General features: G+C 36.1%; 1 protein-coding gene across 1 annotated transcript in view; it reads right to left on the bottom strand.

Moving 5' to 3' along the window:
• The window catches only part of CFAP47 (cilia and flagella associated protein 47), a 259,541-nt gene that overhangs the window by 20,248 nt on the left and 214,012 nt on the right, over positions 1–25,281 (bottom strand). The window contains exons 58-61 of the mRNA XM_063182155.1: positions 16,124–16,283; positions 15,399–15,490; positions 10,511–10,663; positions 1,116–1,287 (exon numbers count right to left, since the gene is read on the bottom strand). Of these exons, the coding sequence (XP_063038225.1) occupies positions 1,116–1,287; positions 10,511–10,663; positions 15,399–15,490; positions 16,124–16,283 (577 nt within the window). The remainder of the gene's footprint in view (positions 1–1,115; positions 1,288–10,510; positions 10,664–15,398; positions 15,491–16,123; positions 16,284–25,281) is intronic.

The following is a 25,281-nucleotide window of genomic DNA, read 5'->3' as shown; positions in this document are numbered from 1 at the left end:
TTAGCAGTTCATAGCAGGATCAAATAGATCTGACAAAGGTACATGTACTTAAGGAAGATGCCAGCCTCTGATGCCTTCAGAATAAGAGAGTTGGTGCTGTAGATTCTGAAGATAACAAAACTAATTAATTGCAGTCATTGAGTCCTCTGCAGGAAGCCTAAGTCTCAAGTACACAAAGATAAAAAAATCCAAACCAAATTAAAAAATAATAGAATAAAAATGAGAGAGTAGAAATGAAAAGGCTTTGTAAATTCACCTCCCTCTGACACAATGACACTGAATCAGGTGGGTGGATCATTCTTCCTAAAGGTTTGCTCTTTGTTTATTTCATTAATCTTCTGGACTACTGCAAATAAAGAGCAACCCCCTGCCTCCTAAAGATAACTCTTTTCATGCCACCCATGATACTCAGCAGTGACTGTTCCCTAATACTCCTTGTAAAGTTGGGACTCTGATTTACTTTGTGCCTGCAGGTCCCAAAAGCTTCATTTCAGCCTCCTCCTTACCCACATCAGACTGTACCCAAAGGAAGGGACAACTTCCCTATCTCCAACAGGATCTCCCTTCAACAGTTTCTTTTTAAAGAAGGGAGATGTTCTTTTGTAAATCAAACCATATACATAATTTGTCACATCACAATTATAAAAAAGGAGAATAATTTCCTGATCATTGATCATTGTTACTGGTGCAGTAGAAACTAATTTCAAATTCTACTATCCCACCCAGTCAAAGAATATGTACACATGCTTGTCTAGGAAAAGATTTCCAAGACTGAGAGAACATATTGTTTGTATTTTTTTTAAGAATTATGAGAACAAATAATTTTCATTGGAAGTCTTTCAATACTCCTATGTTTAGAAGTAAAACGATGCGCACACAGACTATGGAAGTAATTCAAAATAATTACTTAATCATCTCACAGGCACTAAAAAGAAACACTGTCAGTTTTAACACCAAAGATAGCATACTGAGAAGCAGCAAGGGAGAAAATCTAAACCAATAGATCTCAGAGGTGAAAACAAAATGAGGAAAAGAATGCCGGGGAATGATTATCTAAGAATGACCAGACAGGATTTCATTACATGTTTTTTTGATAGTAAGGAACAGGACCTTACCTCATTGGTTTGCTAGGTGCAAACACTACATTAAAGATCAGTGTTACAATTCTGGATTCTGTATCCCATTCTTTTTCAACCAGCTCCATTCCAACCAAAGATTCAAGCTGATATCTAATTTCATCTGATTGATATTGCAATTCATACAGAAACTCCAGTGTTGCAGAGGAACCTAAATGATACAAAAGAAAAATATCAGCCTGTGTGCACTATAATTTCACACAGTTGGTTGGCTCAGAGTTACAATTCTTCCCTTTATTACTAAAAATGACAAATGAGTAAAACTAGCAATTATCTAAAACTTAAGTGATTTCCTTCTGACTGCATAACAAAATCTTCCCATTTCATATGACAGGCTATATAGTTTCTAGCAAAATAGAAGCTGGAAAACTTACTTGGGATATGTGAATGGTAATAGCAATATTGCTCTGGCTGGTGCAATATTTCTAGTTCATCAGCCAAATGAAAATCTCATAATACTCTTTTTGAGTAATGCCATTGGGACAATTGAAAAAAAAAACATCATTAAGGACATCAATGCCATTGATGGCTGCAAGCCCAATACACAGAATACAGAGAAATAGTGAAGATGTCACCAGCAGCCTCTTCTCTCATCCCCTGAAGCAGCTATGAAAAGGCCAAATAGTAATGACATAAAAATAAACAGCTGAGCTTCTTGAATCAAATGTCTCCTCCAGCTGTAATAAAGGAAACTGAGATATTCAGTATACAATAGCAATTTGTGCACAGAAGGGAACATTTCCATGAGGAAAAGAATCTCAAGCTGTTAATCCATTAAAAAGTTTTACACATTTTCTGGATGAGAAATGTTTTAACACAACCACTAAATCCTACAGGAGATTTCATTGTACTATGACCACCTATCTCAGGGCACATTTTGAATTTGGACAGCTGGGTGTAAATGTACAGAACTGCTGTGTGTGCATCCCTGTACACTTATCCTGGCTGCTGCAGAGTTAATTCCCAAGGCCTTCTGACTCAGAATTCCAAAATATAGATGACAGATTTGTTTAGATAAAAAGTCCAAGTGACAATGTTGGAGAAAAGCTTACTTTGGTACTGCCAATTTGTAAAACCACCCAAATTTAAGTGAGTATGGAGATGCCTTCCCACACTTCTAATCCTTTGTCCTTCTCTGAAATGCACAATTTCCTCTTCCCACCTCAGAAGCTCACAGGAGGTGTAACCTTTTGTTTCTTCATTTTTATAACTCAAAGATTAAGAAATGTAGCTGCTTATACTGAACCATTTGTAACTCTTTAAAATAGACTGTTCACAGACCTCTGTAGAATATAGACCAGATGGGAGTCACACAGATGTAAACAAAGAATCATGACCAGGGGTTATCAATCATAGACACACACTGAGTATCAAAATACAGGATTTCCATGTATTGATCCATATATGCAGGGACTGTGGCACACTGGGTGACAAAATGTGGCAAAGGGGAGCACCTCCCTAAGGGACCCCCTTTACTTTCACACTCTCTCCCATTTCCAGTGAGACAGATGGAAATTAAAACTGTGATGGAAACATGCTCAGACTGCAAAAGTGCTTGTGCTCATTGCAGAGGCTTTTCCTTGGATGGATGCAGTAAAACAGAGATGCAAGTGAATTCACTTAGCTGCTCTTATTTGTAGTCATTTCATAAAGGAGAGAAGCACAATCACCAAATATAAACATGTAATTAAAGCCAAGGCATTCATAAATTTGCAGTTTTGTGCTTTGCATAAACCAGATTAATTATTTTCACTTGTGCTGAATGAAACACAGTGCATTCACAATGATTTTTTCTACTGGTTCTGATAATTTTCCAAGGCTGGGTCCACTGTGGCCCTGACACCTAACAAAGATTTCTTCCCCTCTTGATCTAATAGTCCCCAAACTGCTAACACAGAAACTACAAAACCAGATGTTAACTACTCATTTCTACCAGGTATCTGGCATCTAATCTTCACCTTCCAAATATTTTGATATATCTTCCTACATAGTCCCTTTCAGGTCTCATCTGACATTGTCCTTTTCCTGCTTCTCCATTGTCTTCCAAGAGTTTTCACACAGACACTGTAGGAACTCAGCAGGCAGTGGGGAATGAGGATTAAATATGCAGTTCTGCCTTTCCAGCAAAAGTAGAGGCAGGCAGAACACATTATTGTACAGAAGATAAAATAATTATATTACTGTTTTCAAGCACATATTCAAATAAACAGCAAAAAGTGAATTTCAAGAGTAAGAAAGGAAAAAAGAAGAAGGAAGTTTAGTGGTCAAGAATATCCTAACACTTAAGTAGACATCATGTGGGTAGTAAGACATGAGATCTCAACTGAAAATTATGGATCTGTTTCTCACTGTAAAATGTCACAACTATGGGACAATAGCAGCAGAATAAGCAAATTGCATAAAACCCCCCCAAAGACATGGCTGTAATTAAATATGCCTTTCACCAGATTTCTTCATACAGATACAAAAGAGCTGTATGTGGAGCACTATAAATATAAGCAAAGATAATATAACTTAACTAAATCCCAGAAATTAAAATCCCAAAAATTATTGGATAAAAAAGCCGATCTTCCGTTGATAATAAAATTATTGATCCTCATAGGAATTCAAAGAAATTCTCAATACAGTTCTGCATATATATCTTTGCATCTCTTCTCTGCAAATTTTTCTCTTTCCATATCCAGCCAAAAACTTTCATCCATATCTTCAAGGCTCTACAAAATTCCACTCTTATCCACATCTTTTACCCTGCATCCCACTGCCTATTTCCTTAGCAACTAATTTGAATGCTTCTTTCTTAAATTTTCTCTTACATTCAACTTTTCTGTTTCCTAATTTTTCTCTTTCAATACACTTCTTTGAAAGAGGTATCCTACTTCTAACCCAAGTTTCTACTGTAAACCAGCAAAAGGCAAAAAACAATGCCCTCACCTTTTTTTTTTTGTTTGTTTTGATAATGAGTTTCTTCAAAACACTGCACAGTTTAGTGAATGAAAAAAGCTTGTGAATCCATTTTATGTATATGAAACACATGGTGTGCATCTAGTATTGTTCCTTGCAGCTTGTTTCTATATATTCTCTCTCCCTGAATCCCTTTTTCACTAATTATCTGTTTATTCTCCCTCCATACATCCCTTTTAACGCTTTCTTTATTCTCATATTACTTGCATAATAGAGTTGAAACAAAAACCTCAGAAAAATCAAAAGGATTCTCTTCAGCCCAAAGGATCTCACATTATTTGCCTTTGATCTGGCATTCTACTCAGATTTGTATGCTACCCTCTAAATTCATGTTATAAAGGAAACAATTAAAATTTATTTCTTCATAACCATTATAATCCTTTTTCAACAAGTTCCCGCTTTTATTCAGCCGTGTCTTCATTTAGCCAGAAACTCTGGCAGATAAAGATCACATCTGTGCCTTGGCATAGAAACATCAAAGCAGCTTCTTCAGAAACATATCTCATGATTTAGTCCTAATTCACACAGACATTATTTTTTCCATGGCATCCAGAGTCATTTGCCTCACTTTCAGTGTTGCTCCCAGAAATCAGTAACAACTCAAGCTGACTTTTGACCTGACCATTCTATTTGAACTGGGACACAACAGATGCTAAATTGGAAACCCACATCACCATTTTTTCAATGGTTCTTGACAGTTTTACACTATTCTATGGTCTATTACCAAAACATGCACATTTTATCTTCTGGCTTTTTTAATATAGAAAACTGAGCCACAGAGAGTGGAACACAGCCCCTGACCACCAGGGTCACATTCACTTGCTTCCTTTTTCTTACCCAACAGACTGCATTTAGTTACACATAAGACAGAACATCTATCACACAGGGTAGTGTAAAATCTCTACTACAAGACATTTCATCTCATGGGAGGTATCAACTTGTGTTATTTTTTGGATACAAATCAGGTTTCAGAATTAATAAAATTTTTGTGTAGTAAATTTCTGAAGTTTCACTCTTGTCTTCCTCAGCAGGCTTGAAGAAAGAGTGATGGTTCAAGGTTATCACTTCATTCAAAGTTCTGTGGTGATTTTGTGTAACTTCTATTTACTTGTCTTATAGTTTTAATATCTTCCTGTATTTCCAAAGCTTCAGATCAAATTGTTAAACTGTCAAAACAACAGGCCTGATGCAGTAATTTATAAAACATAAAGTTTTATACATTCTACAAAACAACAGGGGAAGTTTGTTGGGGAATTTTTGTATCAGGTTCTCTTTGAAATGTGTTGTGTGGGAGAGATGAAGGAGATCCAGAGATAATACCTTCATTTTCTGTAAGAACAACAAAACTTGAGCAACATAACTTCAGAGACAGAAGACATGGATAAAGAAATTTATCACAGAAATGACAATAGGATGTAATAACCTGGAAATGGGAGAGCATTTGGGATAGGCTTGTTGCATGCATGTAGTTTTTTACTACAGTGACTGTCTGATAAATTTTCTGAGGCAAATTTATGTGCATAAATCCTCTGCTTTTCTATAATAGCATTCAAACACTGCCGAGAGACAAAGGGCCACTGTCCCAGAAAAACTGAAGAAGTTTGCATCTTAAGGGGTTTGACCAGCAATGCTTTGTTGGTGTCCCATAAATAATGAGCAAATAATTCAGAAAAAAGAGGAAATTATTGCAGACAGATCATTGTTAGGTATTATGATATTCCAGAAGAACAATCAAGGTTGTATAGAGCTGTGTTGGCCACGGCTCTGATTTACAGAACCTGCCCCAAAATATCTTTACAAAACAAGGGTGCAGTGGTTCTGTTTCTATTGGAAGCAATACCTCCTTATCACCCAACCAAAGAGATTACAGGAAATTTTGTGTACAAGAAAGGGGAGAAACAGCAATCACAAACATAGAGCAATTAAAGTCATTAATACACTCCTCCAGCTAATTATATTGCCTAGGTTTTTCTTATCCACTAGCTCAAATAATTTTAAGGGAAATCTATTTGTGTGTTCTTGTTTCAGATATTATTTGAGTCAGTCAATCAGTTCTTTTGGACCTCTCATGTTTCCTGGTTCTATATCATACTGAAGAGTAGCACCTGGAAGAATTTAATTATTTCTGGTATTTTATTATTTATTGGTTTTGAAATTTTATGAAGCTGAAAAAATAACTTCAGATCAGTTTATAATAGATCTGGTTCCCTTTAAGTGCTGAATATTTAAAGTGAGCATGATTTTGCATAAGTATCAGAAAGTCATTCTAATTAACATAATGATGATTCTCATTCCTAAGGCTTACAGATTTTAACATTTTATAAAATGGCAAGGAAACAGAATTGAGTGATGACTGTAAACAGAAATAAAAGCAGTTCCCAACTGCCTGCTCACAATTCACAAGTTCTTTTTTTTTTTTTTGCCAGAATTTGCTGTTACTGTCCTAATTATATTAAGAAATGGCAGTAGGAGAGTTTATTTATGAGATAAAAATTTTGCTGTATTTTTTCTCTTTTTTAATGGACCCAGTATATCCTTGTATATCAACAAGAACTATTTGACCTTCTTCATTAAAATGCCTGGCATTATTTCAGCTCATTAATGGAAATAAACAATACATCAAATCTCTCCCATGCTTCACTCATAAATAAAGAAACAAACAGGCAGATGTAAACAAAAATTATGTAGATGAAAAAATAATCCATTTAAGACTTTCAGTTCTCCTATGGTGCTTTATACTTTGACTTCTACTAGTTCTCTTCCATCAGGAGTTGTCACCTCCTAACAAAAAAGCAATAATCCATAACAAAGTGTCTCAATTGTTGGTTCACCCTCTTGTCAACAACTTCATTTTGCCATTGATCACTGCTTTCATCAACTCTTAATCCAAAACAAACACTTTGTTATCCTTTCTTTTATTGCATAGGAAGAAAATCTAATTTATACAGCTATAATTTTCTCATCCTCAAGGATAATTTCAAAAATAATGCCACAGTAATTCTGACAATACAGAAATGGCTTAAGTAGGATACAGGGCCATCTTCATCATTATTACCCTCCTCATATTGCTTCCAATATTAATCTGCTACACTTTATCAGCAATCATATTAACATCTCTGGATGCGTGAACAAGTCTATTTGTCTCCAAAGATTTCTTTGGTCATACCTAATTTTATTGACCTTATATCTTAAAGGCGAGCCTCCTGATCCAGATCCATCACATTAAATGGGAATTTAGTGTAATCCATAGCACTGGCTAACACAAAATCCTGCTGGGGATGGAAAATAGCTTTTTAATGCGTGATTGAATATGTTTTTATTCTTTGCTGGTTTCAAAGAGCTGCTTTAATGAAATGAAAGAAAACAGAGGCTTTTGAATATTCTGATGAGTTTCAGGAATATTAGGTAGTTGCTATAAAGTTTTTATTAACAGTGAAACAAAGGGTACAGATACACTTTGTATAATGATGCCAATGTACATTATGGATTAGCACATCTGGAAAATGTTATTTCCCTCTCAGGTGCAGTTGAACTCTCCATCTGTTTAGTCTGAGTTCAGAATGGCTCTAAACCTTGGTCACAACATAACCCAGCCTCATACCTGTGCTACCCTACAGAACATGGGCAGCACTGTTCCCCTCAAGGCAACTGCCATGAAACCTTCCCAGAAATAAGAATTCAGAGGAAGGAGCTAAGACCAGCTGCTGGGCTGTGAGGAGAGCAATGAATTAATAAAGATGAGAGAAGTTAATGAGAAACACTCAGCCCTCATGGCTGGCTTATGAGATAAACTGAAGCAATTGAAAGGGAAAGGTTACAAAGGACCACTACAAACACACAATGTTGTGAATGTTAAATGTCAGTCAAACTTCCATAACTGATTCGTGAATGTTTGATTTTCTTTTTTTCAGAAGACTGTGGAAAATTAAATGTGTTTGTATTCCCCACTGAATACTTAACCTAAAAAATAGTAAACTTCACTTGTTTGGATGAATCTCAGCTCTTAAATTTCCTTTCCTTTAGTGAAAAAGACATCTTTAGAGCCATATGTAAGAAAACAGCTGAAAAATACATTTAGGGTAAAAATATGCATGTAATATCACTGAAAATTATTTTTTAAAAGGGCCATGCCCTATTTTCTACTTTATATGTCTAAAATATTAAACTTTCATTATTTGAACCCTGGAACTTTGCTGACTTCTGAACAAGAAACTATGTCACTGGAGCTAGACAACTTTTAGATTGTACCCTCTTCCTTAAGAAATTGTAGTAGGTTTCTGTGTCAAGTGCACTCCTCCGTATTGGATGAAACTGAATTTTTTATGTAGAAGACGTGTTTGAAGATTTTTCACTTTAAAAGAATTTATACTTGTCCAAATAATTTAAATATTGAAGCACAGTATTAGCTGTTTAAATCTGATCTGCCAGTAATTATCATCATTTATCCTTGGGTGTAAAAACTGCTTACTACTCTTCGCACAGGCACTCTGATGAATCACTCTTTCAGAAGAGAAAAAAAATGAAGAACAGTGTGCCAGACTGTTATCTTAAAGGTTTAAGCTTTTATTTATATTATTACTGGTAGACTGCAGAAAAGCTCAGATAGCACCATTTAATTTGCTTCCCAACAGGCCTCAAATTCATCTATCAGTAATGGCATTAAAATGTCATTGAAAAGGATGAAAAGCACTGTGTTAAAAATTATTTTACTACCTAGGGTGCAAAGCATTTCATTACCAGACTTCTTACTTAAAAAGATGCAACGCCCCAAATCAATGTCTTGTACACCATGTGCAGCAGCCAGTGTGAATAAATTATTCCTATGAATAAAACAAGAACTAGACATCACGAATCTGCAAGACTTTCAAAATGCTGCCTCAGCTTGCTCACTTCATGTTTTTCTTGTCAATTCACAGGCCAACATTTTGGAGGGAAATAGGCCAGGTGTGTTTTAGCCAGCCCACTCATATGTGACCAGCCAATAATGAGCTAAATCTGTTACTCTATGATAAAAATAAATTTTAAAAAAGTGCCTTTTTATCTTGATGGACAGCTGTCCTCAAAAGGCTGAATAAATTTTCATAATAGCATTTACAGCTCTCCAAAGATGAAAGAATGTACACTGACAACTTCACATATTTTTGCTTTACTGGATTTATCACTATCATTGTGTAATATGGGTATGTAAGATGATAATATGCCCAAGAAATAAGTTATTTTGACACTGCAATATGAGTAAATATAAAATTTAGAAAAGTAATTATGAATATCAGCCAATTAGTAAGCATATGCTCTGCAAGCTCTCTTATTAAACAGTTCAACTTCAGATCTCCTATTTTAAAAGCTTTCAGAAATAAAATCTATTTAAAGACAGTAATTGTTGATGGGAGATTACATTGATCAATGTGCATGTTTGCATGAAAATTGGCCTCCTAGGAAGGATGTAATGCATCTTGATTTACCTTTTACAGCTATTCACTTTTTCTGTTATTTGGCAGGACATGTTCTGTAACATGGTATTCCTGCACAGCCTCTGCTGGAACAGACTGTAAATGGCAGAAAAGGGACACAAAAGCCAAGTTTGCCTGCCCTTCCAACTGATTACCTGATAGACTGCAATTACAGTAACATCTGTAAACTCATCTTTTACCACTTTGAGCAAAGTCAGAGTGCAGGTGAAATCCCTTCCCTCATCTACAGCTAAGTTAAACACACATTAGTCTGTTTCATGTTGTGTCATAATTTTTAAATAACGTTTTCCTTATAAAGAATGATGGCTTTGAACCCAAAATGGAATGTTAAGCTTCCAAGCTGCACAATTTTAAAAATTTTTGTGACTATGACTGATAACAGAAATACTGATGATACAGCAGTAGGAAGTATTCTTTCCTTACTACTTATTTGTTGTGCTATTCTGTTTCAAGGAGAGGTATATTTTGAACAGCTGCAGTATCTGAATAAATTGATTTTCACTGTGTTCTCAGCAGATTAACAGTAAGTGGAAGCTATCTTTTTTACAAAGCTTTATCACTTCTTTCAAAAAGTCCTCCTTCTTCAATCCATTCTGATACCAATATTGACCTGCTGATGGGAATGCATCTTATAAACCTGCAGATAAATGTCTCCTGGCAATGCTTACACAGATGTATTTTTTCTAACTGAAGACTGTACAGGCTCTCTTTTAAAGGAAAGATTGTCTGTATGCAAGCCTCACATCCAGGACAAATTTAAAAAAATGGACAGTTCAGGTTTATAAGTGCCCATAGCTGTAGACAAAAAGTTAAACAAATGATAGATATATGAACAGGGACCATTTGCCTAAACTTCACTCATTGTCATAGCAGAGCTGCACATCTGGTGAAGCAGTTATTTGAAATCTTCCTAAAATAGCATAACATCAAAACTATTCTCACCATCAGTGACTTCTGGGGTGCCGGACACCTCTTCTGTGTCTACCGGGGCAGAGTTCCCTGCATCAGGCAGGTCAGTGGCGCCAGGCATGACCCCAATCAGCAGCAGCTCCACCCTCTGCTCCAGCCTCTGCCTGGCCTGGCAGCGGATCACAACTACACAAAAGCAAAAACATCTGATTTGCAAAGAGCTGGCATCTGGATTTTAACAAAGAAATGAAACATAGAAGCTAAATGTGCTCAGAGAATGACAGAATTGCAGTAAGGAACAAGACGACTAAAAGCTTTTGCCAACCTCCACTTTCTATGGTTCTGTTGTGGTGAAGTAGCAGAAAATATTGCTAAGCAAACAAAAATGCGTTCAGTTAGTTCCCAACAGCACTTGATAATTTCTCTCTTATCTTTAATCATTAAATTTATCTTCATAAATTTTACTTCAACTGCTAATAGGAATTATGGCATAGTTTGAAATATGCTACTAAGAAAGGAAGACTGAAAAAAAACCAAAAAAAATATAAAAGGTTTTATGATTAAATGAAAGAATATTAAGTTACTCTTTGCTTTCTTAATTTAAGGATACTGTTATTAAAACTTCAACTTTAATAGAAACATTCCAGAATAAAAAGCATTCTCTCATGAGCTTCTGTTGGAAGCATCATAGAACTTCTTTCAGTTCAGTAAGTGATTTTAATTTACTACCTCCGAAGTATGTCTTTTTCATGACAAAGTTTTTAGGTTTTATCTTTTACACTAGTTTCTATAAAGCCTATTTCAACAGGGTTTTTTTTCTTTGTTTGTTTTTTTTTGTTTGTTTGTTTGTTGTTGTTTTTTTGCTGTTTCTTATTTAATAACACAGAAAAAGAAGAAAATTATATAAAAGCACTGACAAAAATGTTTTCCCAAAGATCTAGCACTTCCTAGAGTTCTGGGAATCAACATGAAAAAGAACAGCTGACCAAATACTTCTTTTTAGTTTCAAGATCTGTAAGTCATTTTCATCAGAGTTTGACCCAATGTTTCTTCAAAAATTAACTCTGAAGTTAAGATAAGGAATTATGATCAATAATTTGGAACCATATTGTGGTGAATCAATATGCAGTGTTTAAAAAAGAAGAAGGAAACTCCTTTTCTATATTATTTTTATTTAGCTTCAACTTTCAGTTCTGGCACTTTATTTACTCTGCAAAATCGATAACTACCTAAGTTCAGGTAATTTCCTTTCTCTCTTGGTCTTTCCCTGCTTAACAGAGTGTAAGTAATTTCTAGAGATCTCTTAGAATTTCCATGAAGGAGAGTTACAGAAATAGGTTAAACACAGATCTTTTTGTTTAAATGTATGACCTTATATAAATATAGTTTTAAATCTATATTTAAAAATAGATTACATTCTCTGTATTCCACTAGTTTACCAAATGTTTCAGATTACTGTGTGCACATTGTGTCATTTTCTGTTCTACAGTTCATCTTACTACAAAAATTGATTTTACATTTTCTTTTTTCCAAAATGGCTGAATAATATTTATGAATAAAATTCATAGATATCTAGGATTTGACTCAACAAATCCCTGAGCAAGCTGCCCTTGAGCAGGTGCTTGGATTAGAGGACCCCAGTGGCCCCCTCCAATTAAAATTGCTGTATGCTTCTTTGACTCTACACTCCACAAGAATTAAAAGAATATTCTGGATGACCCTCCATTTGTAATCAATTCTATCAGATAGCCAGGGTATCATCTACTTAACATGTACTACATGGGTTGTGACCACTGATCATTTTAATTGGTCTCATGAGATAGAAAACCAAGTGACTTCTAGAAATTTAATATATTAAGATGCAAATAAGAATGACCCAAAGATGAACTCCTTAATACACCAGCAAAGCAGCTTGGGGTTTTGACACAGAAACTTGTAGCCTCCAGGCAATTCTAATAAATGTCTGCATTTAGAGAGATGACAATACTCTTGATCATTATATATATATATTTTTTTTTAAGTATATTTCTTGTTATTATCTGCTTTGGATTTATATCTTACAATGCAAGTTTTCTAAATGCCCAATTAGAACTGAAAACCACAGGTTTCAGAATCAAGGTAGGAATGGAAAATTACATAAACACACTTAAAAACACCTATTTCTGTTTTCTGGGACATTCTTGAAAGACCTAAATTTTCCTTGGGAAAAAATATTAGCCCAACATAACATCCTCATGGCCAAAGAACTATATGTACTCAAAATTAATGCAATGCATTTTTATGTATTACAAACATTTATTGAACATAAACAAATGGATAACAGGTATAAATATGCTAAAATTTAGTTTTGCTGTTTTAAAAAAGCATTTAGGAATTTGAAATTACTTAAGGGTTGATGGTATGTTGTGACAGTGGTCACAAGGGTTCTTGGATGAGGGAAGAGACAGGAATGTTGACTCCATGTTCAGAAGGCTTGATTTATTATTTTTATTATATATATATTTTACATTATAACTATACTAAAAAGAATAGAAGGAAAGGTTTCCTCAGGAGGCTAGCTAAGAATAGAATAGAAAAGAATGACAACAAAGGCAGCTGGCTTGGACAGAGAGTGAGAGCCTGCCACAGAGCTCTGCTGTGACTTGTCACTAAATCCAAACATCCACAGGAGACCAATCACAAATCCACCTGATGCACTCCACAGCAGCAGATAACCATTGTTTACATTTTGTTTCTGAGGCCTCAGCTCCTCAGAAGGGAAAAAATCCTAAGAAAGTATTTTTAGCGAAAAGATGTCTGCGACAGTATGTGAGCTTCGGATCACACACAGAAGTGAGGTCACTTAAGCCATTCATTAATGCTAAACATTTTAATTCATAACTTATACAGAAAGCATTGGGTCCTGCACTTGGGGCACAACAACCTCAGGCAATGTTCCAGGCTTGGGCAAGAATGGCTGGAAAGCTGGCCAGGGGAGGATTTGGGGATGTTGATGAAAAATAGGCTGAACATGAGCTCAGATGTGCCCAGGTAGCCAGGAAGGCCAATGGAGCCTGGCCTGGAACAGGAACAGGAACATGGCCTGGATCAGGAACAGGAACATGGCCTGGAACAGGAACAGGAACATGGCCTGGATCAGGAACAGGAACCTGACCTGGATCAGGAACAGGAACATGGCCTGGATCAGGAACAGGAACATGGCCTGGATCAGGAACAGGAACATGGCCTGGATCAGGAACAGGAACCTGACCTGGATCAGGAACAGGAACATGGCCTGGATCAGGAACAGGAACATGGCCTGGATCAGGAACAGGAACCTGACCAGCAGAAACAGGACAGGGATTGTCCTTGAGAGCTATGTCCAGTTCTGGGCCCCTCAGTTCAGGAGGGACATTGAGGGGCTGGAGAGAGTCCAGACAAGGACAGTGGAGCTGGGGAAGGGTCTCGAGATTAAGAAGAGTGACTGAGGGAGCTGGGGTGTCTACCCTGGAGAAAAGAAGGTTCAGGAGAGACCACCTTCACCTCCAGACCAACCTGGAAGGAGGGTGTAGCCACGTGGGAGATAATCTCTTCTCCCAAGTACAAGTGACAGACAAGAGGAAATGGCCTCAAGTTGTGCCAAGGGAGGTTTAGATTGGATATTGGGAAAAATTTCTTCATGGAAAGGGTGGCCAGGTGATGGAACAAGGTGCCCAGAGAACTGGGGGATCATCACACCTAAAAATATTCAGAAACCACAGAGATGTGGTAGTTAGGGACACGATTTAGTGGTTACACAGAGTTAATGGTTGGACTCAATGATCTTAGAGGTCTTTTTCAACCTTAATGATTCTGTGATTTCAGTGAAAGCATCAGCCCAATAAAAGGGAGATTTATCTTGAGGAGTGCCACTGAACTACACAACAGCTTTAAATAACACAACAAACACTCACAGTAATATACATGGTTCTAATGCTAATGAGACTCATTAAAGCCATCATTTTGGGCAACAGTTGATTACATGATAATATTCTGTTTCATTCCTTAAGGTATTAAAGTACAAATTAATGAGATGAAAGCTCTAATTAATACCACATCATTGGCATTTGTCTACAAGTAAAGAGTTCTTAAGCTATATAAATTAATGGCAGTACAAATATCTATGTTTTTTCAGAAATTGTCCCTGTATCTTAATAAATTTAATGTAGAAAGGTATTATATTCACTGATTCAATCCACAAAAAGTGAGCTGAAAGGACAAGCTGGTATAGAATTAGTCCCACATTTAAACATTGAGCTGTTGTTTCAGGGTTATAGATTTAAAAAGCTGTTCACAACTTCCTGTTTCATAGCTCTGGAATTATATCACACCTTAAAAATACAGATGGTCAAATATATAAGCATTTACTATCCCCAAAATAAGCAGGACACATCCAAGAATATTCACTCATCTTTTAATGCTAGTTCACTTCTAAAGAGCAAGGGGAAAACTTATTGCTGTTCACACTACTTTGTATTCTGGTTTTGATGAAGAGATGAAACTCAAGGCTGAGAGAAGCAAAAATCTCCTCCAATATTTTGCACCCAGTAGAGTCTCCAGAAGGGTGTTCTGGATATGCAAGAAGTTCTACCTTTGAGTCAGCCGTGTGCTCAGCTCACCTTCAGTTCTCTAACTCAGGATTAACTGGGATACTGAAGGGCACAGCCCATAAGATTTTAAACTGCCCTCGATTCCTTTTATCTACTACAAGAACAAAGTAATGATCTAGACTTGCTTTGGAAATGGGAGAAGATTTTATTTTTAATATGTTATGTTAACTTTTTCTAAGATCTAGCTAAGTACTACTGCAAATTCCTGTGATCAAGCATGTGAGAATATAACTATTTTATTTTCTTAAATATTATTAAATATATTGTTCAAGCTTTTTTCAAGCATTACCTACCTGATTTCTGCTGTGGTGCTTCAGGTGTTCCATTAATGGGATAGATCCAGAGTATTCCCTGAGTTTCCCCATTCTCTGCTACAATAACATTTCTAGAAAAATACAAGTATCAATTAGACTGCTGAAAATTCTGTTTCCAAAGTAAGCTAGACTTAAGAGTTGTTGGAAAGGTTAGACTCTATCCTGTTGTATGCTGTAATGCTAACCACATCAGAGAAAAATATGAAATAAAATCCAGCTTAATATAGCAGCTGTAAATAATATCAGACATAACTTAGATCCACTTAGTATATTCAAACATTATAGATCTGCAAACATTTGGCTTGATCTGCATTTTGTCAGGTTATGTTTACATGAGATAAGATTTTTGCAGTTTATGAATGAAATAAAAATATCAGGATGCAAATCATTACTATCCCAAATATATTGAAAAAACAGAGTTACTAAGAGCTTTCATTTGCTCAATATCCATAACTGCACCAGCAGCCAGTACTTTACATTTTCTTTATTTAAAGCAAGAATAGATAGGTATTAAAACAGACGGATATCTCCCCCTGCATCTGCAAACTTTGCAGAGTACATTAAAAGCTTTTGATGGATACCCACTGCCCTCAAAATCAGACACTGGACTGCCCATGGGAGCTACACATGAATAGTCAATGGGATAAATGCTGATAGGATTGAGCATCTCAACCACTTTTTCCTTTCCTATTAGAATAAATTACCTGTTTAAGTCTCTGTTTGATTCACCAGTAACCTCATAAGGCCAGTTCTCACCATTTCCCCTCATTACATGAATTACCACCACTGCTTTATAAATTTTCATTTCAGCTGGCATGAATAACACAGGGATTTCCAGTTTTTCTTTTGGAGCTAATCGGATTCCTGCAAGATGAAACAGATTGTTGTGGTATTTTGGAAGTTTTCAAAATATATTCTATCATTTTACTCATATCTTTCCTTTTTCTTTTTTAATCACTGTTTAACCTTTTATCATATTGTATGGCTGTCCCTGTAAAAAATTCCATTTTACCCTGCCTTTGCTACAAAAAAAAAAAAAAAAAAAAAAAAAACCAAAAAAACCCCACAATTAAGTGAATGTCCCACATTTAATATTCACTGTATTCAGTATTCAGATCATGTGTAACATATACATGTCAATCCCATGATTTTGTAGGCCCTAAGTCATGTTTTTTTCAGCTGTGAGTTACATCTGTAACACTGCATTAAAAAGATTAATCCAAAAAAAAATGCTCACATTCAAGACAACTATAATATATTTAAAAGAACCTTCACTACTATTATACAAACCATGCTTTTTCCATATGATATTTTATATGATTGATTTTGCTGCTTAAAAAAACCCAAACAAAACAAACTAAACTTATGTTGTCTGTAATGAAGGTAGCCTGATATTTTCAATCTTTAAGGGCCTTTTTCCAGTGACTTGTCAGTCTGCCAAGTTTCAGAACACTTCAGCTATTTCAGAAATAATCGAAAGATTACACAGAGTAGAACAAGTAAATGAGTCTTTTAACTACAAAGCTCTTTGTTTGAAAAGTATTCCTGGAATTTGCAGGAAATGACACCTCAGGGTTAGGGTTTCAGCTTTAATTCTATCTGCAGAAAATCCTCTTAGTTATGAGTGGCTGCTTCTACATTAGGCTTTGAATGAGTTTTTGTGATAATATTTCACACTTTCTACAATGACCAGAAGCTGATGCAGGTCTGTGGGCACCATTCCCTGAGAACGACTGGACATGCAGCATCCTCCTGGGGATCGCTCCTTTGATCACCACAGGTGGCTTCATGCTCAAAAAATGCCAGCAGGGAAACTTCACCTGGCGCTCCAAAAGGTCACCTTCCTCCAGCCAAAACTCCTCGAGGGTGAAGACCTCAGGGCTGGGAGTTGTAGAAGAGTGGGTGGTAGGGAAATCGTAATGCAGTCTTGGGAAAAAAAGGTGGATGCACAGAAGTTTGGGAATGAAGGAGGAAGTGCTGGGAGACTAAGTAAAATGATGTCAGACAGGAATACAGGAATGGCCAGAAAGACAAAAAAAAAAGTTCAAGTCACATCAGGGAAGGAGAGAAGGGTTTGAAAAACAGCTCTCCAAAACACAGAACATGAGTCTGGACTCCTCATTTGCATTAACTCCCTACCAGCATTTAATGATAAAGTCTATTGGTGATAAGCTTTTTGCTAGAAACACTCTTAAACTAAAATAAATTAACCAAATTAAGATGGGAAAATCACATTTAAATTAGGAAAGTTTTGAATATTTAAAACCATACAACTCTGCAGGTTTTCTACCTCTCCCAGTTAAAAAGACCTCAGGACATCAAATACAGACCACTGCCTCACTTTATTATGAATGGGAAAAGCCATAGGAAGTTCTTACCTAAATGTATCTGAATTTCTGTGTGTAAGAGTTTTATCATATACTAATTATGAAAATTAACCAGCTGCTTTGCACTTGTGATTGCTTAATTCTTGTGTATTTGTAGGAGTTCATCATGGCAAGAGCAATTTGCCTTGGAAATAATTTCTAGAAAAGTTTTGTATCATGAAAAAGCTTGAAAATATCCTAATTAAAAATCCATTAAAATGTTAATATTTAAATGAAAAAAACTATATATTTTTTCCAATTTTGATAAAAATTAAAGATTTTTCTTTGGATCTTTGAAGCATTATCTATCAAGCCCATACCCAAATTTAAAAGATATACTACATATACATGCATTGTTGGCAACTACATGGTCAAAGTTAAAATCTTTTAAAATTAGCACCTCATTTTTAATCCAATATCTGAAATAAATAAGCTGATATCAGGCATAGTTACAACACTCCTGAAGACATCTGAACTGGGATCCACCCCTCTGGATCACAAACCCATCACAGCACTGATACACTGTTCTCCCTCAGTGAGAGAAGAGTCGGCTCTCTGCTGCCATTTGCCCACTTTGGCTCACTCTGGTCCAGTTAAGACAAAGGCAAGTGATACCTTTGGAACAGAAGAGCACACTTCAGGATATATTTGCAATTAGATTGCCTTGAATCCACACATACATGGATACCAAAATAATGTAAACACTTTGTAACACCGTTACAGTGCATCCTTAAGGTTCACTTGCAAAGGTTTTAACAGATGGCAAATAGAACAGACTGTAAACTCATAACCAGCTATACACATCACATTACATATTTTGAATTGTAGCTTAATGATGCCTGTTACAGGACAGAGCCCCTTGTTTTTTTTTAAAATAGATTTTAATGCAGAATCCATATGATAGCATTCTGGGTCATTCTGGCAAAAGATTGGTTATTAAAGATCATGAAAAGACAAATTTTATAATATTGCTATTGAAACAGATTGGATTCACATTTTTAATACAAAAATCTTCTTATTAGAAGATGCTAATAATAAAGGCAATTTTTACATCACCAGGCTTGCCTGCAGCTGTCAACTAACCAACTGATCATTAACTGCTAATACAGATTTACTTCATTATGATTTTGGCCAGTTAATAAGATAGCTAAAGTAGCCATAATGGCTATTTTAGCAAATATAGCAAATATAATTTGCTTTATTTCTTCTTTCCCATTTAGAGAATGCAGGTTAGCACACAAAAGATAGCTCTGTGTACAACTTTAATAAAATCAGTTTTACCTGCTCCTACTTGTCTGGGGACCTCAAGTACTCTGCCAAAAACTGATACCAATGGCTGATCCCTTGCCTTCACGTAATTATTTTACTGCAGTGAATATCCACAAATTCTGTGTAAGAAATCCACAGCAAGTCCCTTTTCTGAACACAGGTACATCACATTTGATAAAAAGCTTTGGGCCAGATTTTGATAATACCTCACTCTTCTTTCACTGTCCTACAGCCCATTAGGAAACAGTTAAATTTAGCAGAGGAAGCTCACTGACCCATTAAAGACTGAAGGCATCTGACTCAAACCAAGGGCTGCAATTTGAGTCAACTGCCTTACAAAGGAGTGTGTGGAGCTCTGCATGATCCCTCATTTCATTTTTAGGTAACCTTTTGTTAAGCCTTGCCTCTAGCCTCCCCAGAGGCTGCTGGAGAAACACTGATTCTGTAAAAGATTCCTCAGGAACTGAGCCTAGAATTCAGAGCTGGATTAGATAATAAATCAAAATTAGTATATTTCAAATTCATGGCTACAATTCTTTGGGACACTGAGCTGTCATTGAGTTCTGTGTAACTTTTGGGTCAGCCCTAGGAAGCTCAGCACTGCGAGAGCTAAAATTCAAGCAGCAGTGGATGCCAATAGCTGGGATGTTATTTGGAAGGAATACAGATGGGTAAAAATGCATTTTTTGGCTCTACAGTAGATTAGGAAAAAATGTTAAGAGCAAGCATACCAGGCAGCATCATGGTAATAAAACAGTGATGGCAAGGAACAAAATATTCTGCAATAAGTCATCCTCCCATTTAACTTTAACCTAAAGCCATGTATTTTTCATATTAGTAAGGTGCTTTGCAGGCAGATTTTCTAGATGTTGAAGTGCATCTCCCTGATTCACTCCTCCTAATTCTGTAGCATCTGAGTGCCTCCCATTGATTTTACCCAGAAGAAGAGCACTCAGTTCAGCCTCCTTTAATTGAAAGAGAGAGATGAGACAGAGCTCAGAATATCTTGTTGAAGTCTCATGGAAAATCTTTTAGGAGGGGGTACTTTTATTTGTTTGTTTTCTTGATAGTTTCTCCATTAAAATTACTATAGCAGCATTTTGATTAAACCCACAGACAGCTTTGCTAAAATTAGCACTGGCCATGTAAATGTCAACTCACTATAATTAGGTCTGTTTTCTCCTGTTATCCTCAGAATCTGGAAAGGGCAACCTCCAAAATATTCATATACAGCAGCTGCTGCTGGGGAATTATTGCTAATTTCCTCTCAAGGAGCTCATCCAGAAAAGAATTGATATCAGATAGCAAAGAGTGAGCTATTGCCAGCATACTAGTATCCAAAATGCATTGAAAAAGTCAGACCTAGGTATTAATTTCTTTTCATCTGCTGGAAGAGATAAAATCCTGGTTCAAATATGAAAACTAAGATCTTTTATAGCACCTCTCCCAGAAGAGTTTCATTGCTAAATCCCAAAAGTCTAATAAAGAACTGACAACATTTCTACTTTGACTCTTATTAAGGGTGGGTCCATTTTTGTTTGCATCTTCTTTTTTTTTAGTGCTTCCAATGAGGCTGCTTGAATTTTTTATTCCCTTTCATTAAAACACAATCACAATCCCCTGTTATGGATTCTAATTATAAAACTGTGAGAGTAGCAGCCTGTTAGTTTTGCTACATCAGTATTATAATTATTCAGTCTCAATGAGTAAATATAAATAAAATTTTCTGAATTGACAGTCATCATACAAGAGCCAACAGCCTCCATCTGTGTAGATATTCAAAATTTGACTGGACATGGTCCTGGACCACCTGATGGAGATGACCCTGCCTGAGCCACAGAGGGTTTGGATGAACAAGAGGATCTCAAGAGGTTCTTTACCACCTAAGCAGTTCTGTGCTTCTGGAATTCTGAGGTCATGACAGATCAACAGGCTTTGTCTTGTTTCTGTTTTTAAGAATTCACATAAAACGCATCCTTGTTTGCAAAACCAGACACAGATACTTTTCTCAGTGAATTGCAGGTGATATGAAAAACAGTGCACCCTACAAAGGGAAAGCACAAAGGCAAGAACAAGAGATCACCCTTACATAACAATTAGATTTGGGTGCAACTAAAGGCAAAGGAGCAGGATACTTCTAATTGCATCTTCTCTGGGTCAAATAAAATAGAACACAAAGCACATCAAGGTATTTCAAGTCCCATACAAATAGGCAAGTAAAATATCTAATAAAATAACCATGTAAAATGCCAAAATTTAAATTTGCTGCATCCCACGTTTTAACATTTACATCATCATCTTCCTTCCTTCCTTCCTTCCTTCCTTCCTTCCTTCCTTCCTTCCTTCCTTCCTTCCTTCCTTCCTTCCTTCCTTCCTTCCTTCCTTCCTTCCTTCCTTCCTTCCTTCCTTCCTTCCTTCCTTCCTTCCTTCCTTCCTTCCTTCCTTCCTTCCTTCCTTCCTTCCTTCCTTCCTTCCTTCCTTCCTTCCTTCCTTCCTTCCTTCCTTCCTTCCTTCCTTCCTTCCTTCCTTCCTTCCTTCCTTCCTTCCTTCCTTCCTTCCTTCCTTCCTTCCTTCCTTCCTTCCTTCCTTCCTTCCTTCCTTCCTTCCTTCCTTCCTTCCTTTTCAGTAAGTTAGGTAAGTGGAGCTCAAGAGAGGTTCCTTCCACAGATGGTCCACAATGATTGCATTTCGTTTTCCCTTTCCTCTGGCATTTTCACAAAATCCCAAATACCTGGAGCTGGAATGGACCTCTGACAGACAAATGGTCCAATACCTCTCTCCCAGCAGAGTCTACCTGGACCACATCCAAAAAGGCTTTGGACATCTCCATGGATGGAGACTCCATAGTTTTTTTGGGCAACCATTCCAGTGCTCAATCTTCCTCACAGTAAAAAGCATTCCTTTTGCTCAGATGAGAATTTCTTGTTGCCTGTCATTGGGCACCACTGAAAAATTCCTTTTCCCATACTTTTTGCACCCTCTCTTCTGGTACTTATACAGAAGCATAAAATTCATCTGAGCTGATGAATTACTTAGTTGTAAAATTTAAGTCATGAATATGCAATTCAGATGCTAATAAACAATTTCACAAATGACTGGTTAAAACTTTATAAGTTGCTTTAAGAAAGACATGCCACAAATAAAGGCTTCACAACATCACTACCATAAGCACAAAATGTATTAGAGCATGTTTATAAGATTTGTTCACCATTTTATGGATCTTGTATTAATACAATTCTGCATACTTCTGCCAGAGACTTTCGGGATTATTTAATTAAGATTTTTCATTTAGAATAATTTCTTTCTGGTAAAAAATAATAGATTCAAGTTAAACACTTGCTCTTTAGATTAAAATAAATGGTTTGAGAACAGGGCTCAGTAATTAAATATGTTGTTTCATTTATGCAATTTATTTTGTTTTTAAATGAAGCATATCTGAAAGGCCAAGTATAAAGTTTTCCTTCCATTTATAAAATTCTCCTTCTCTAACTAACAGCTTATATTGCAGTTTCAGTAAAGATCAAAACAATTATTTTGACAGATATTATATTTTGACCTATTATATTTATTTATTGTTGAAGTGCAGTAACAACTATGCTTTCAATGGTTAAATACACTGAGGAAAAAAATGTTGCCAAGTAGAGTAATTAATTTCTCTGCTGACAACCAAAACAAGCAAAATAATTCTTAAGACTTTAATTCCAAGAAAACTTAAAAAAATACATGTAACAGAGATCATGAAAGTCACATTCTCTTATTATGGGACTAAATTTAAAAGATTTTTAAACCCCAATATAAAATTGTCACTTAATACATTTCACAACAAAGTCTCCATCACTTCCCAGTCACATCTGATTGTAAATTTTGATGTAATAATCTTCTGCAGTAATACACAAATCATGTAAAAACCTAAACTGATTTATCATAGATCACCCCTCTTATCTCTGAACTCTGATACCTGAAGTTCTGACTTTGGGTAGTTATTACAGACCTGTCTAAAAATCAAACAGCAAATGGACCCACATTCATATAGGTGCCACATTTCTTTATATTTTACATCTCTGCTGTTACCTTTTGCCCTTGTCTTGACACCATGGGGTATCTTTGCAATTTTCCTTCAGGGGTGCTGGGATGATTGGCTTGGGGTTCATTTGACAGAAATCCAGCTGGGCAGCACATCAGGAAAGCCACACCCAAATGAGGGACATGAGAGGGGTAAGGAAGCAAGGCTGAACTGAGCAGCACAGAGCAACACAAGGCAAATGTCAGAGAAGGAAAATCATTGAAAAGCCAAGGAATAGTTCAGCAATAGGGATGGAAAAATGAACAAACAAAGCACAGGAGGAACCAGCAAAAGGGCAACAGGCATAGACAGTAACTTGCAAAATGAAGCCACAGCAAACACAGAGCAGAATGTGTGGAGGAGGCCAGACTATTTATTAAAGTTTTTTGGCAGAGGCAATGCCAAAGACATAAGAGTAAGGAGTGAAGAATAATCAAGAATGAAAGTAGTAACTTTTCTTTTTATCCTATGGTCCAATACTTGTTTTAAAACTTCATGGTGTACTGATAGTTTCTCTTGCTTTCTCCTTACAAATCTATTTTATTCCTCCAAAAATCTGAGAGTTGGTAGATCTACCCTATCCTCCTTTGACCAGTTCATCTATCTAAAAATTGTTTATCATCCTCATTTTTCTGATGACAATTTTACATTGATAAAACTCTGTAGATCTTTCTGGCATCCAAGATCTAAATGTCTGCAACATAGTAACGTCTTAGATCCAGAGTCATTGAAAGCAGGAGACAAACTTCAAAGTTGAAGAAAAAGATGCAAAACCTCTTCCAAATCAGCACTGTAAAAGATGCAATACTATACCTCTTCTCTGAGTGATTCTATTTGTGACAGACTAAACAACAGAAAAGTAAAAACTCAGTTATGTTAGGTCAATTTTACTTTCTTAAACTAAATATTCATTTTAGTTCTGCACACATGTAAATATAACTGACATTCTCAGGAGAGATTAATTGATTAAGTAGTTATATAGAAGAAAGACCATAAACTCAGTGTGGATGGAGAGTGCTGAGCTGAGCGGAGAGATAAGATGGCCAATAACAATAGGATCTTACATTCTCTACTTCAGTAACAGAAAATCTACTCAGCCTCTCTTGCCCCTCTGCTACTGTGTGTTAGTTGTGTTCTGTGTACAAAAAAACACTCTACAAGCACAACCTGCCTACAATCTCAAAGTAGACAATCACCACATTAATATTTTGAAAATGCAAGAGCCACACAAGAAATGGCATATGCTTCTTAAACAAGTGTGACTTTCAATTTAGTGCCCAGCCACTAAAAACACCACCAAACCTTGTCCTTTCTCCCTTAAGAAAAGTTCATACTACCCTAAGATAAAGTACTAGCAAGTAAATTAGGAATATGACAACTTTGCTATTTCTTAATCTTTTTCTAGATTGAAATGTACACAAAAGTGTCTTGAGTTCATGCCTGAAAGGAAACTGTAATTGCTTCAGTTCAGATGTAATTGAATTTCTGACATACGTCAAATATCTGATTACTTTTGACAGATGTGTTTTTACTTTCCCTTTAAACTGCACGGATGTATGTGTCTTAATCTGATCTCTGAAAGCACAGTCAAATTCTGAATCTATGGCAGATTTTAATCAAAACCTGCAAAGTGTTGTGAAATCACTAATGACACCAGTTGCTGTTACATCCTTCTACTTCTTACATGCAACCAAAACCAAAAATTGTACTGCTTGATACAAGTATTCAGAAGATTTATCACACTTCATAGGGCAGACAGTAACTGGAAACAGTGTGACTGTGAGTCATATATATATATAGAGAGAGAGAGAGAGAGATAGTGTTACTATTTTGTTACTCCTTTTCATAATTCTGGTAAGTATGCTCTTCATCATTTGAGGTTTTACAGGTCTCTGTAGTAAGGCAAAATTGATTTCTGCCTTTTTTTTTTTTGGTCTTTTCACACTCAAGAAAACAGATGAAGATGGTAAGAGGAATCCCTCTTTAAAAGTAATGTTTGCCCATTAATTTGACTTGTGTCTTAAAACAGTAGCTGAGTGAATGACAGAGCCCACAATATGGTACATGTATTTCATAGCTATGGACATCAGTATTGTTGTAAGTGGACTAACAATAATTTCTTCTTAGCCTATCCAATTAGACAAATATTTTTATTGCTCCACTT

Source organism: Melospiza melodia, chromosome 2, assembly GCF_035770615.1.
Source record: "Melospiza melodia melodia isolate bMelMel2 chromosome 2, bMelMel2.pri, whole genome shotgun sequence".
NCBI classification, from domain to species: domain Eukaryota; kingdom Metazoa; phylum Chordata; class Aves; order Passeriformes; family Passerellidae; genus Melospiza; species Melospiza melodia.
Note: the sequence above shows the minus strand (reverse complement) of the source record. Positions and strands in the feature narration are given on the sequence as shown.